General features: G+C 36.5%; 1 protein-coding gene across 3 annotated transcripts in view; it reads right to left on the bottom strand.

Moving 5' to 3' along the window:
- Positions 1-2127: 2127 nt before the first annotated feature.
- LOC142319299 (uncharacterized) overlaps positions 2128-16623 on the bottom strand; it is a 50952-nt gene continuing 36456 nt past the window's right edge. For 2 of the 3 annotated variants that reach the window (XM_075356412.1, XM_075356411.1), the window contains exons 4-5: positions 16081-16266; positions 2128-3955 (exon numbers count right to left, since the gene is read on the bottom strand). In XM_075356412.1, the coding sequence (XP_075212527.1) occupies positions 3582-3955; positions 16081-16266 (560 nt within the window). In that variant the 3' untranslated portion in view covers positions 2128-3581. The remainder of the gene's footprint in view (positions 3956-16080; positions 16267-16623) is intronic. The other variant, XM_075356413.1, reaches the window with a different exon arrangement.

Here is a 16623-nt window from a genome sequence, read left to right as displayed (position 1 = left end):
CGTACATTATTGTTGTACACCAATACGTTTTTGATCACCCATAATGAGCAATTTAAAAAATGGTTTGATTTTGTTCTGCTTTAACAATAATTCGGAGATAGAATCTGGATCCATTAAATTTATCATTGTTAAATCATGTGGCATCCAAGCTTTTCATTTATCTAGCCTTTTTCAATTGTTTAAAACTCTTTTGTTGATGTTTAGTTCGTTAATGATATCACTACTGCTAATATGTCAGTATTGCTCAATTTTTTCCATGATTTTATTAGGTGCATCATTGACATAAAGATTTCTATATTGAAAATACTTGAACCACCTTTCTGTACATGTACTGATACTACATCTACAAACATCACAAATTTTTTAGCAACCTCATTGCATTCTTATATTTTTTGTAATAAAATTCTTTATTTTCACTCATTTTCAAGATGCAATACTTTTAAATAAATAAACTAATATACTAATAAATACTAATAAACTAATTCTATACAGAAGAATTGAGAGGAGAGTGGAAGAAGTGTTAGGAGAAGACCAATTTGATTTCAGGAAAAGTATAGGGACAAGGGAAGCAATTTTAGGCCTCAGATTAATAGTACAAGGAAGATTAAAGAAAAACAAACCAACATACTTGGCGTTTATAGACCTAGAATAGGCATTCGATAATGTAGACTGGAATAAAATGTTCAGCATTTAAAAAAAAATTAGGATTCAAATACAGAGACAGAAGAACAATTGCTAACATGTACAGGAACCAAACAGCAACAGTAATAATTGAAGAACATAAGAAAGAAGCCGTAATAAGAAAGGGAGTCCGACAAGGATGTTCCCTATCTCCGTTACTTTTTAATCTTTACATGGAACTAGCTTTAGATTCGGAGTAGCAGTACAAGGTGAAAAGATAAAGATGCTATGATTTGCTGATGATATAGTAATTCTAGCCGAGAGTAAAAAGGATTTAGAAGAAACAATGAACGGCATAGATGAAGTCCTACGCAAGAACTATCGCATGAAAATAAACAAGAACAAAAAAGTAATGAAATGTAGTAGAAATAACAAAGATGGACCACTGAATGTGAAAATAGGAGGAGAAAAGATTATGGAGGTAGAAGAATTTTGTTATTTGGGAAGTAGAATTACTAAAGATGGACGAAGCAGGAGCGATATAAAATGCCGAATAGCACAAGCTAAACGAGCCTTCAGTAAGAAATATAATTTGTTTACATCAAAAATTAATTTAAATATCAGGAAAAGATTTTTGAAAGTATATGTTTGAAGTGTCGCTTTATATGGAAGTGAAACTTGGACAATCAGAGTATCTGAGAAGAAAAGATTAGAAGCTTTTGAAATGTGGTGCTATAGGAGAATGGTAAAAATCAGATGGGTGGATAAAGTGACAAATGAAGAGGTATTGCGGCAAATAGATGAAGAAAGAAGCATTTGGAAAAATATAGTTAAAAGAAGAGACAGACTTATAGGCCACATACTAAGGCATCCTGGAATAGTCGCTTTAATATTGGAAGGACAGGTAGAAGGGAAAAATTGTGTAGGCAGGCCACGTTTGGAGTATGTAAAACAAATTGTTGGGGATGTAGGATGTAGAGGGTATACTGAAATGAAACGACTAGCACTAGATAGGGAATCTTGGAGAGCTGCATCAAACCAGTCAAATGACTGAAGACAAAAAAAAAACTAATATAATCATAATCTTTCTAAGAAATACTCAGCGATATGTTATCTTTCAAAAGGATGCAAGCATTGCCAGTTTTGAAAGAATATATGGAAAATAAAGTTATATGATCCTAAAGCTATCTACTGGGAGACTACAAAGAAATTTTATCCCCAATCCTTGTATTTGTCTGTTATTATAATAATTATTAAGGATTTTAGACGATTTTTATTTATTAGCCCTTTATTTTTCCAGTCTTAATAACAATTTATTTTTCAAAATATTTATTTTGCATGTAAAACTGAATTTTTCTATTATATTTATAGTAGTATGAATATTATAATACTTATATGAATTATTGATTATTTAAGGATATTTTCATGAAAAAGTACAAATTAAATCTATATTTAAAAAAATAAAATTTATTTAAAAAGATTTTTACAGTGGTGAGTATAGTTTTGAAAAAATTTGTTTCCTCATGAATAAAAAAATCAAAACAATATCTGGACTACTTTCCATTTATTTTTTACATTCATACAGTAAATGTGTATGCTACAGTATGGCCATAAATTGTATAATTAAACTGGTTTATTTTATTATATAAGATTATTTAAATTTACACTATTGAAAATTTTAATTTTTCTTATTTTTCAGTTAAAACTTGTTTTGATTTCAAAATATTGTAGTAGAATTATGATACAGAGTGAAAATAATAGAATTATTATTAAAATAATGCAGAAATATTATTTGTAAATAAAATTAAAGCAGCTTATCATTTAATTGTCAGCCAGTAGGTGTAGTGAATAGAATGAAAGTGTCACTTAGACTGAAGATAATTTTCATTTTAGTAGTTTTGTTATGCTTATACATAGCTCACTGAAAAAGGCACTGCAGAAAACCACTTCTTCATTTCTCATTTTCCTTAATTAATACAGCTTATCTTGTATTCTTGGGAATAGTTGTTGTTTTCATGAGAGTGGTGTCTGATGTCATATCACATAATTATTTTAGACGTGGGACAAAATACAAATAATGGTTAAGAGTAAAATACACTTGTATAAGTCTTTCGTGTTTTTTAAAAAAACTTATTTACTGCTTAATAAAAATATAGTCATAACTATTAAAATGGTTATTTTTTTCACAGATATGTAATGATTTTGAAAGAATCACCATTCAAATTAATTTTTTTGTTTTTGTTTATATCAATCAGTTTGTACAGATTTAACTAATTAGATAATAACTAACTATAATCAAACAATGTTATTATCATATAATTAATTAATAACTCTAAAAAGTTTTTATTTAAGAATAACATGCATCAATTTACCAATAAACAAGGAAACTATGAATAAAGTAGTTTCCTGGTGATTTCTTTGAAGGGCCAAGTATAGTGTATACATCAGCATGCTATGCCCATCATACAGACATAATATTCATCCCTTAAAAAAAAATCCTTTCACGACAGGAAATGACTGTCTAAATGAACATCACAACAATTGGAGAAAGCAATTATTATTGGTGCTTCTTGTATCTCAGCTGCTTTACATACATAACAATTAAAATAATGCCAAGATTTTGTTGTACAAGAAACAATGAATAATACGAGTATAACTTTCTGTCATAAAAATTGTTTACACTGCTTTTTCTCAAAAGGAAAAATTAAATTTTTTAATCTCTTAATGATCCTCATAATAGTTTACATAATTGTTAGTACAGGATATTTTTATTAGAAAAAATATTTTTATCAGATAAATTTCTGAGTGAACATTATAGAACATTGAACAGTAAAAATTGCATTCAATTTTTAGAAATTGCTGTGTAGAAATATCACATTTTTGCTTTTTATTTATTAAATTATTTAATGTAATTCTTGATAGAATACGGCTGATGATTCAGTATTGATATAAAATAAGAGTTAACGTAATGAATTTGTCATAAGACCTAATTTAATTGCTGCTGTAGTGAATCCACGAGTAGCAGAAACTCTTAAAAGAGCAACATTTGTTGAAGCTAATATTACAGCACCTTCTAGATACATTGCATATGCAATTCTCAGTGGCCCGTATGTAGAAGCTACACCACCTGCAGCAGTAAAATCAAGTGGAAAGAGAAACACTTCTGGAAACTGTTTACCTCGAGCAACACCAAACAAAAGAAAACCTGTGAGGTAGTATGTTGGGATTGCAACAAAAGGGAAATATTTAAGCCATGGAGGTGGAGTCAGTCTATCAGAGACAAATAATTCTTCTGGCCATTCTGAAACATGATCAGGTTCTCCTCGAGTCTTCACTGAAACACAGAATTTTACAAAAATAAATAAGTTAAAACTGCAAATTATATTACCAAATTCATAGAGAAAGAATATAATTTACTCAGGTCAAAAAAAAAAATTTGGAACTGAGATAAAAGTAGGTGAATTAGAATGTATTTTTTATGCTAAATCTTAAAATGAAATCAGTTTTTCTTCATCACCCTCAGAGTTTTAATAATGTCCCTTTAAAATATTGAGAAACTTCTTAAATAATAGAATACAAAAATAATAATAATAATAATTAGAATTAAAATTCATATTTTTATTTTACAGACATTTATGTTTATTTTAATTTCTTTTTACTTATTCTCCCTTTGTGTTCAGTGAAGTCTTCTCTGTTTATCATCCAGCAGCAGTCACTCATCATAGATTCATCCCATCTGCCTTGATAACATTGTTCCATCTACAGTATATCTTGGTGGAACCTTTCTCCTTGTTTGTCGCTGATGTCACCCAAGTTTAAAGGAAAACAGTTCAAATGAGAATGCAAAAAATGAATTTTCAATTACATTCTGCAGCCTAAATTTTTGTAGTTCACTAACAGTTCATTTATAAGCTGACCATGGTTTTCAGCCATTTTTGTTTCCAAGAAAATCAGTAACGACATCTTTGACTTCCATGCTGCTAGTTCTTTAGGATTCAATTTGCAGTCAAATATATTTTCACGAATTAATTTTTTTATTTGTGGCCCAATGAATATTTCCTCTTTTAATTTGGCTTCACTTAATTGTGAAAAAACTTCAGCTAAATATTTAAATCCATATCCATCTTTATCTAATGCTTTTACAAAATTCTTCATCAGACCTAGTTTAATGTGTAGGATGATAAAATAATGCGATCTGCTCCGACAAGGGGAATACTGACTGACAACATTTTCCTTTCCTGGGTAAACTGATTTCTTTTTGACCAGTCTTTAACTGTGTAATGTTTATGTGTAGTCCAACTATCCTACAAACACAAAAAACACATATATTTTGTAAAGCCACTCTGGAGACTGAGAAGAAGCCCTATCAATCTCATTCAACAATGATTTGTCATGAGTATTCATCATACTTAATAACTTCTAAACATATTTTCATGTTTCTTTCTGATTTGAAACAGTAAGGTTGGTGGATTTCAAATTATGCAAATGCTATTGCATTCTTAATATTGAAACGTGCGATTCACCATGTGGTAAGTTGCAACTTTTATATACTGCAACCTTAATATCAATGACAGTAATCAATTACCTTATACTACCGAAGTTTATCCGACCACATTTGCTGTGGATATATTGAACATGATATGTACTATATGCGAGAGAATAAGAACTTAGGTATAGAAACAATAACGATCCTGCTACCTGGTGTAATTGTCTTCTTCCAAATCGACATTAGTGATAGCCAATGGCAGTTGGGGTTGCAATACAAGATGATAGGCAACAACAGCGTGTCCATCGTTGAAGAGGCTATTAACAAGTTTACGTTTGCGTTACCCAGAGACGTTAAGATAGACGAGAATAAGAATATTACTTGATTTTTTTTAACTTTAACACTGTTTTTTCATCTTTATCAGGTTTTGGCATGTTAGTATGTGCTGGTTAGTTGTTTATAAAGCAGTGTAAATGATTATTCAGTTTGCTCTTGCTCTCATGATCTTTATGGTAGGACGTGAAACATGCATGATGCATGTTTCACGCATTTCATTGCATGCATGCATGCAATGATTTTGCGTTTATGATTCGTTAACTACGATCTAACAAGTCGCGAAAAATTGAATACGCAAAAGCGGTAAGTAATGTTTTCATTTTTTATGTACATAAGCAAAAAACTGGTTCAGTTTTTCAATGTTGCAGGTTTTCAGTTATTTGACCTGTTTCTTTTTTCAGAACAGTATATATTCACATAATCGTCATTGGCTTTTTTCAAATTTCTCATTGTCATCTACATCAACTGGACAATTTAACATTGTTAAGTCATATTTATCAAGTAAAAAGTCTTAATACTTGCTCAACCTTTCTGGATGTGAACTTTTAACAAGTTTAGACAAGATAACCCATTACAGCGATAATTATCATTTATATTTTTTAATCGCTGATTACAGCATGCTTATTTTTAATGACTTCTAGTAGTTGTGTAAAAGTTTGGGTACACAATAAAAAGTATTTATTCACATGTACAAACAGACCATCAATAGATAGTAATTTCCACCCGCTTCCTTTAGTCTAAAAATCTGTCTTTTCTTTAACAATTTTTTCGAACGCTTTATCCAGTTTGCACTTATCTAGTTCATTATGATTGTGTTTTGGGATCGAGCCCTGGTTAGTTGAGATATTCGCGGTTAGAATGAGAATGAATGTGTGGGAATAAGAATAGATGAAGCTGCGGTGTGGGTGTTTGACCTCGCTCCCGAAAACGGACCAGAGCAAAGAGACATATTATATGTTTTCATTAGAGGCTTATTAGATTGTGAATTTGTTTCTTGATTTTTTAGTAAATCAAGAAGACTTTGAGTAGATTGAATTGTAGGAAAAAATTGTTGTTGCGATCAACAGTTTTGTTGGTATGAGGTTAACATTTTTGGTGTTTAATACTCAATCAAGTAATGGACTGAGTGCATAGTCTAACTGAAGTTGGATATATAAATAAAATAGGTTTTGTATGAAACTTTCAGTGTTAGAGGAAGGCGCGAGGATCGCACTTCCGCGAATTGGATAATTTGATAGTTGACGGTTTTAAGTTATGGTAGGTGGTCGTGGTTAGAAGAAACCAAACGAAGGCGATAATAAGTTGTATAATACACTAAAGGAAATGTCTGTCGAGGCATTCGCATAAATGGCATTCTGACAGAGGCCAAACTGATGACTGTGATGTGTTATTAGGTTTAGAGGGTCTAAAAGAAGATCTGCGGTAAAGTTTTATCAGGGCTAGTAACAGAGGGTGTGGTGTGGCGATCAGGCTCGTCACAAGTCTTCCCTACGGGGTCAGAATGTGTAGTTATCTGCTCCATTTTAAATTTGTATCTTTCCTTTCGTATTCGTCCTCACCATCTGCTAATTTCTGATATCTTTCGTGAGCATAGTCTTCTCGTTTTCCAACAGCTCGACTAATGGTTTATGATAGTTTGTTTTAACAAGTACATATCCTTAATTATATCACCCTTCGTATAATAGTATGTTACTACATTACCGTGGAATGCGTTCTCAACTAAAGAAAAACCGCGTTGATTTGCATATTTCCAGTCTTGGACGTTTCCACCGGGTTGGTCTAGTGGTGAACGCGTCTTCCCAAATCAGCTGATTTGGAAGTCGAGAGTTCCAGCGTTCAATTCCTAGTAAAGCCAGCTATTTTTACACGGATTTGAATACAAGATCGTGGATACCGATGTTCTTTGGTGGTTGGGTTTTAATTACCACACATATCAGGAATGGTCGAACTGAGAATGTACAAGACTACACTTCATTTACACTCATACATATCATCCTCTGAAGTATTATCTAAACGGTAGTTACCGGAGGCTAAACAGGAAAAAGAAAGAAAGAGTCTTGGACGCTTAGAGAGCCGGTAGTTCTTACCTACTAGGTCGTGTTTTAGTGAGCTCCTGACTGGGTATCCAAAAAAATGGTTTTTGGTGGTTATAGTGATCTAATTTTACGATAACGTGCTAGTGCTAAACTTTGCGAGTGTAACGAGCCATAAATAGTGATAATCGGTTGAAAAATGACTAAGTTATAAGTGTTTTTAGTTTTAAATTAAAGACCACGTGGCGTTGTTAATCAAGGTGATTTTCGATATACCATTAAAAGTTAATTAGGCATATTAACTGTGCCAGTTAACTCAAAAAAAAAATAATGTCGAAACAGAGAATTTTTTTTGCAAACGGAGAATATAAACGGGGAAGAATATTCAAGCTAGGTTAGCCATCCCGCTATCACCGGAGGAATTGACTTCTGTCATACAGGAAAGGTATGAGGAAGCAGTAGTAATTGTGACCTGCATACGCACCCGCCATGCATTGGTTTGCCTGGCATTTCTCCCACCACGATCCCATTCGGTAGCTCTAAAGGTTAAGACCGAATTTCTGCACCACAAACGGCTACTGTGCCTCAAAACAGTTAGCGACCAATATCCTAATTAACTCCTGAGTTTACCTAACTGCGTGAGCGGAATAAGCGTGTTGCCTTATACCACTCGCTTTCGTGTCCCACCACTCACGTCCAAGTTTCACTTCCATATAAAGCGACACTTCAAACATATACTTTCAAAAATCTTTTCCTGATATTTAAATTAATTTTTGATGTAAACAAATTATATTTCTTACTGAAGGCTCGTTTAGCTTGTGCTATTCGGCATTTTACATCGCTCCTGCTTCGTCCATCTTCAGTAATTCTACTTCCCAAATAACAAAATTCTTCTACCTCCATAATCTTTTCTCCTCCTATTTTCACATTCAGTGGTCCATCTTTGTTATTTCTACTACATTTCATTACTTTTTTGTTCTTGTTTATTTTCATGCGATAGTTCTTGCGTAGGACTTCATCTATGCCGTTCATTGTTTCTTCTAAATCCTTTTTACTCTCGGCTAGAATTACTATATCATCAGAAAATCGTAGCATCTTTATCTCTTCACCTTGTACTGTTACTCCGAATCTAAATTGTTCTAACGGAGATAGGGAACATCCTTGTCGGACTCCCTTTCTTATTACGGCTTCTTTCTTATGTTCTTCAATTGTTACTGTTGCTGTTTGGTTCCTGTACATGTTAGCAATTGTTCTTCTATCTCTGTATTTGAACCCTAATTTTTTTTAAATGCTGAACATTTTATTCCACTCTACGTTATCGAATGCCTTTTCTAGGTCTATAAACACCAAGTATGTTGGTTTGTTTTTCTTTAATCTTCCTTGTACTATTAATCTGAGGCCTAAAATTGCTTCCCTTGTCCCTATACTTTTCCTGAAACCAAATTGGTCTTCTCCTAACACTTCCTCCACTCTCCTCTCAATTCTTCTGTATAGAATTCTAGTTAAGATTTTTGATGCATGACTAGTTAAACTAATTGTTCTGTATTCTTCACATTTATCTGCCCCTGCTTTCTTTGGTATCATTACTATAACACTTTTTTTGAAGTCTGACGGAAATTCCCCTTTTTCATAAATGTTACACACCAGTTTGTATAATCTATCAATCGCTTCCTCACCTGCACTGCGCAATAATTTTACAGGTATTTCATTTATTCCAGGAGTCTTCCTGCCATTCTTTTAATGCCAAATCTTTTAATGCTCTCTTAAACTCACATCTTAGTATTGTTTCTCCCCTTTCATCCTCTTCGACTTCTTTTTCTTCCTCTATAACACCATTTTCTAATTCATTTCCTCCGTATAACTCTTCAATATATTCCATCCATCTATCGACTTTACCTTTCGTATTATATATTGGTGTACCATCTTTGTTTAACATATTATTAGATTTTAATTTATGTACCCCAAAATTTTCCTTAACTTTCCTGTATGCTCCGTCTATTTTACCAATGTTCATTTCTCTTTCCACTTCTGAACACTTATCTTTAATCCATTCTTCTTTCGCCAGTTTGCACTTCCTGTTTATAGCATTTCTTAATTGCCGATAGTTCCTTTTACTTTCTTCATCACTAGCATTCTTATATTTTCTACGTTCATCCATCAGCTGCAATATATCATCTGAAACCCAAGGTTTTCTACCAGTTCTCTTTATTCCGCCTAAGTTTGCTTCTGCTGATTTAAGAATTTCCTTTTTAACATTCTCCCATTCTTCTTTTACATTTTCTACTTTATCTTTTTTACTCAGACCTCTTGCGATGTCCTCCTCAAAAATCTTCTTTACCTCCTCTTCCTCAAGCTTCTCTAAATTCCACCGATTCATCTGACACCTTATTATTCTTCTATTATGATTTTTAAATTGGGTGTTGGCAATTACTAAATTATACTTCGTGCAAAACTCTATAAGTCGGTCCCCTCTTTCATTCCTTTTGCCCAGCCCGTATTCACCCACTATATTTCCTTCCTTGCCTTTTCCAATGCTTGCATTCCAATCTCCAACTATTATTAAATTTTCATCTCCTTTTACGTGTTTAATTGCTTCATCAATCTCTTCATATACACATTCTACCTCATCATCATCATAGGCGCTTGTAGGCATATAGACGTTAATAATCGTTGTCGGTTTAGTTTTTGATTTTATCCTTATTACAATGACTCTATCGCTATGCGTCTTGAAATACTCCACTCTCCTCCCTATCTTCTTGTTCATCACGAAACCTACTCCTGCTTGCCCATTATTTGAAGCTGAGTTAATTACTCAGCGGTATTTGAACTCTCACACGGTTCGATAATGGACTCACGCCACATTGACTCGCCGCTTATGAGTGGCCAATTTTCCCTTAGACCTCTAAGTTCCAGGATGGCCTGAGTTCTGCCCCCCCTCCCACAAGAACTGGTAGTCGAACACCATGGGTTCGTTCGACTGGACCTCCCCGCAGATGCACAGTTCATCAGCTGCCAGGCGGAACCGAAACAAATATTGGTTCAAATTCGCGTGGTTGGAGACCACTTGTGCTCCCGTTGCCCTTAAAAATGAACAAGAGGCGGCGCACCATCCCCCAAGTCCTGTATAAATCTATACAAAGACCTACCCTTAGTCGTGGCATGCCATTCTTGCTGCCATGCTTCCATCGCGAGGCTGTAAAGCCTTCTCCGCAGGTGGGAGATGGGAAACTGTTCGAAATTTAGAACCGGTGAATTGCGATCACCGTACCGCTCTGGTACAAGCCCGGGCTCGAAACCGCATCGCAAATATCTCCCTCCCTACCTCTTTGCAATTTCCACATGGCCACCCGAACTTTCACCGCTAAATTGATTGGGTGAGCCTTTCCCAATACGTTGGTAGCCTCGTAGGAGGTTGTTTTAAACACACTAGTGCATCGATTAAGCGTCTGCACTATGCACTCCTTAAATTTTGAATAAGTGTTTGATTTCTTTCCAATCTATGCACCCAAACGGACCCAGCATAAGAGATCATACTTTCGAAGACACCTCGGTACACCATGTATAAATGATGGCCCGACAGTCCATAATCCTTCCGAGCAATCCTCCTAAGCTTGTGCATCACAGAGACGGCGTCCGCCGCTACTTGCCTAATGTGATTGCTAAACAGCATCTTCTTAATAAACAAAACACCTAGGTACTTATGAACTCTAACTCGACTGATTGCACAGCCTTTGTACTTAATATCGGGGTTACGACTGTACGATAATTTGTCTGCATACTTGATAAGCATATACTTCGTCTTGGGCACAGAAATCTTTAAATTTTGTATCTATATCCAGCCCTCTGCGGTTGACAAAGCCGCCTGCGCCCATTCTTCTAGTTTTGGTCGCGATTACCACGAACTAACAGAAGACAGTCATCCAGTCATCGGCGAAAGCCTGGGCCGTGACCTCTTCTGGGAATGTCAATCCCAGAAATCCGTCGAATACCAATTCCACATCAAGGGACCGAGAACGGAACCTGCGGGCTTCTCCTGGTGACGGATTTTTCCACAACTAGGTGCGCATTCTTAAACAGAGCCATACGATTAGGCAAATAGTCACGTACCACGGTTTGCAGGGCTAGGGGAACATTGCGGCGTCCCAACTCACAGAGAACAGAACTCCAAAACAAGGAAGGAAATACTGCCTCTATATCTATAAAATTTGCCAAAACATATTTACAGTCTGCGCTTTCCACCTCGGCAAGAGCATTTAAGATAAAGTCCTCGGTGACAACCCTTTCATGAAGCCGTATTGGCCTCGATTTAGAAAACGGATCATATCGATGTTTTCCCAGAGCCGTTTCACAACCAGCCTTTCAAGCAATTTGCCATTACCGGAAAGAGGCTGATGGGTCGATAACTACTGGCCTCACTCGGATCCTTTCCTAATTTTAAGAGCATCCTCACCAAAGCCACCTTCCAACAAGTCGGAAGCAATTCCAGCTAAGGCACCTCGAGAACAGCCTGCCAAGCTGCTCTCTTATGACAGGCAGCAGATGATAAAATATATCCGGATCAAGCCGGTCAATCCCCGGTGCCTTTCTCAGTGCTATTCGAGAAACTACTCGGTCTATATCTACGGGATCCACAGCCCGTACGCCAGGGAATGGTGTCTCACCCGCCCTGACATCGATTTCTGTTTCACCTTCCGGAGCATCTGGAAACAGAGTATCCAGGAACGCCTTGTAAGTCGCCACAGATATTAACGTATGGTTCCGACCACCAAATCCGCATCGAACACTGGACAGCATGTGCAATGGCTTAGGCCGGTAACATGACATAGCGAGCTGCCAGGAGCTCCGTTGTAACTCGCGCATACAGTCTTGTCAAAATTTGAGTTTTGCTTCCTTAATAGCATGAACGTACTCATTACGGGTGCGCCGGTCGATCCGCAGACCCTCAGCGCGCACGTCGTCAACGATAATTCCCGTTAGGGGGCGACGCTTGTATCTTCTACTCGCGGTTCTAACTCTTGCGCGCAGCTCTGACTCAGGTTAGAGGACCATCACTTTTTCCCGGGTGTCCGCCTGCGTCTAACAGACGGCTCCCCGAAAGTGGACATCATGACGACTCCAGGCACTCGCAGATCTATTCAGCACTAACGACTGAATAGGCCTTAGAGGCTGTAGGGAACCTCTTCCCGGCAGATGCGGATCTGGAAAAGGAAGAATTCGTAGTTTCTGATCCAGGGCCGTTCACCATAGAGTATCTGTTGACAGCGGGGAAACAGTTGCGGCCGCGAACCAGTCCGGGACCGGATGGGATACCAACGGAGGTCATAAAAATAACTGTTGAAAAGGTTCCGGTGGAGATACTAGAGAAACACACTGAATAGTATGGTATTCAGGAATTATATTCCACGCGAGTGGAAAGAGTCCTATTTGGTCCTACTCAAAAAGCCGGGGGGACAGACTTCTCCAACTTAGCATCGATATATCTGTTCAACTCATTGTGCAATCTGTTAGAGAAGATGGTTGATGCCAAACTCAAAAAGAAATTGATAGAACTGGCGGATTCTTGAGAAGCCAGGAGGATACCAGTTATCCTACTAGACGTAGCAAATGCATTCAACTCGCTGCACTGGGATGCTGTTTTCAAGATCCTTCAGGAAAGGCAGATCGACGATGGAGTACGCCGGATAATACAACGGTACTTAGAAGAACGACAAATGGTCTATAAGACCACTACCTCCAAGTTAAGGTTTCCGGTGACGCGTGGAGAACCTCAAGGATCGGTCCTGGGTCCCACGCTACAGAACCTGGTTTTGACGACGTACTTCGACTAAGATACCCATTGGGAATCACACCGGTTGCTTTTGCCGACGACCTGGCGTTCGTGGTAACGGCTCGCACAGGAAAAGAGGTTGCAACTGCTGTAAATACAGCCATTGGCCAGATATATATTATATATTGATCTATATATACTGACCTTTATCCACTAGCCATTGGCTAGTGAATAAAGGTCTACGACTGCGTAGGGAAAAACCAACGCGTTTAATGCTGTGGTTGGACGACGTCCTCTGCCACCCATCTCAATCATGCAAGACAGAGTTCCGACTTCTCAAGTTGATGCAGCCAAATATCTAGAAATGTGGGTGGTTCAACAAAGGACGTTTACAACACATGTAAAGGAAACAGTGCAACGATCGGGGGAAATTGTTAATTCGCTAAGCAGGTTGTTGAGTAACGTGTGCGGACCAAGGGCTTCTAAACGGAAGTTTTACGGGCACGTTATCAACTCCATCTTGCTGTACGGAATCACTGCCTGGAGGAAATCACTCAACTGCGATAGAAACAGAAGAATGCTGAAGGAAGTGCAGAGACGTATCGCACTAAGAATAGTCTCCTCGGGGATACTCCTCGCATACTCCTCGGGGTGGTACCCATTATCAGCCAGAGTTTGGGAACGGCCCTGCCGGGACTGGACTCTGAACTGGTAGTTAGAGGCAGGGAAAAATAAAAAAAGATCCACCGGCGGGTTGACCTGCCATGCCGGAGTACTGCGGGTAGGTGGGAAGGTCCGTTGCAGTTGAAAGGACGCTCTCTGTATTGTGTTATACTTCACTGTTATTCCAACACAGAGTAGTATGTAGGGAAAAAAAGTCTTGGACGTTTGGTTTTCGATTTTGCATTGTCCCCAGTGAAGCCCGCACCGTTTTTTATCTCATCAAGACTGCCGTATTCTTTTACAGTTAATATTATTTCGGAAGAGTAAGGCCTCTACGCTAGGCAGTGCAGGTTTTTACGATCCAACTTTTCATAAATGATGTAGAATGCTTTTTCTAGTTATTCATCTAGATTACTCTCTAATTCACCACAGTATGACCGCTACCGACGTCTGCATCTCCCCTATTCCCATATAAAATTCGTTTTCTTTGCAATACATGTACAATCAAGAAGAAGGCTGAACTTCGTGGACTCTATATTTTTAATTGAATCCACCAACAAATTTTTGATATCTTTCGTTACTTTACTGATAAAGGTGATATGTCTTGTTTATCATCAATGCACTTCTTATACTTATATATTTCAGCATTAGATATTTGCGAGACATCGGCTAGAGAGCTAGCTGTACGCTGAAGCATCGCATAACGCTAATAATGTTTCGCTAAGTTTGAATCTAAAATTCGAACACGTTTGAAATCCGTAATTTTCATACCGCTACAATATCAAACCACAGACACTAATTCAATAATGTATTGATATTGTTTTAAGAATCTTAAAAGCTATAATATCTATGTGACAGAAACAATACAGTTGCCGATGTTCAATCACCATTACTTGAGGTTGCGTGTTATTAAAATCTAAGAGGTCCGTTTCTGAACACTAGAGACTACTCTTCTACTGCCGACACTGAAAATATGATTGTTTACTGAATTGATTGTTATGGTAGGTAATTAAATATAATATCGTCTACATGAAATGTTGAATGTAAAAATATATGTGAATTATATAGTTTCTAGTACAACAACCGACGGCAGCTAAACAACACACCCTGTTAGTTTTATAAGCAAGTGAAATTTACATTAGAGTATTCAGTTCCTACAACAACAACTAAACACCCTAGCCACGTGAAATATACAGATAAGTAGTTTACAGATACGTATAAGCAGATACGTATTACAATGGATTGTGTTCACGAATCCGTCTGCAATAGTGATATAAAGGCAAAAAATCCTCTAAACCGATAACCGGATCCAAATTTCGGATTAAAAGTCGCAAATATCTCGAAAAAGGCGAGTCATAGTCTTTGAAAAAATGTTCAATCCCTCCCAATATGGCTCACCCCTTCTGATCTTACCACCCACCAGTTGGTAACCTTGAAGGTACCCTGAGGACGCTATTTTGGGTGTGCAATGGGGTACCTTTATATTATATCTGCAACCATTTGTCCGATTTTCACGTTTCAAACGGGCAAGGTATTATTAGGTTGAAGGGTATGTGTTACATTCATCAGGTACACTCTCGATCAACCAGATCTTGGTTATCCGGAAATCTAGTTTTAATTTGATTGTATAGTTTTTGTATCTTTGTTAGTTGCACTGCGATTGTAGGACAAGTTTAAACTTTGTTCCTTGTTAGCTGCTCCGAACTTGTCAGTTACACTTGTCACAGAAGCCTCATAGAGTTTTTTTGCTAGTTGCATTATGGACTTGTTTGTTGCGTTGTGGATTTGTGCAGTTGCATTTATACCAAAAGCTTCGTACGGTCTTTTTGTTTGGAATTGTTAGTTGAGTTGTGGACTAGTGCAATTTCACTGTTAATTTGTACTTATTCCAGAAGGAACATATTCACACTAGTTATGATAGGACTATTATGTGTACTTTTTTAGCACTAAACCAGATAAAACATATCAATTGTAATGGCTGATACTTATTATTACTCTTCTGCAAACATAAAATATTATGACTTAGATAATTGATGAAATAATAAATTGGTATACCATAAAAATATCTAAGAGTAACATAATTAATTCAAAATTCTTAACACATCATAACTTTGATTACAAAATTATTTAAGTCTTAAGGTAACATAATATTTAATGAGAAATATAAAAGCAACCTTTATGTATCTTGAATTTAAGAAATTTCAGTTTTCGATGACAGATGTTGGCCAGTCTGGTAAGTTTAACAACAAGGAGTAGTCCAATATTAAGAACCAGTAAAAGATGCATAGGAATACCTAGGCCAGCAAAGATTATTGCACACATTCGTCCAATTACCGTTCTTGGAACGGGAGCACCAAATCCTGTTTAAAAAATTCATCAAAAAGAATCAATTTATTTTACTGATAGTAAAATATTTTATTTGGCAATATCATATTAATTAACTAGATTTATATATGCACAAAATTTGTTTTAAAAAATAATCTACTTCGACATTTAACAAGAAATTATAACGGGTGGAGAAGCTTCCAAAAAGAAGAAAGAAAGAGAAAATGAAGAAAGAAGAATTGACAAAGAGGTTCTTTCTAGAAAAGGACATATAGAAAAGAGAGGAAGGTGCGGACAATTGAAATTACAGTACAACCCCGCTGTAACGCGGCCTATCGGGGTCATTGGTTATGCCCGCGTTATTTCGAAGGTGAACTGAGAAACGATAAAAA

Source organism: Lycorma delicatula, chromosome 2 (assembly GCF_047948215.1).
Source record: "Lycorma delicatula isolate Av1 chromosome 2, ASM4794821v1, whole genome shotgun sequence".
NCBI classification, from domain to species: Eukaryota; Metazoa; Arthropoda; class Insecta; order Hemiptera; family Fulgoridae; genus Lycorma; species Lycorma delicatula.
Note: the sequence above shows the minus strand (reverse complement) of the source record. Positions and strands in the feature narration are given on the sequence as shown.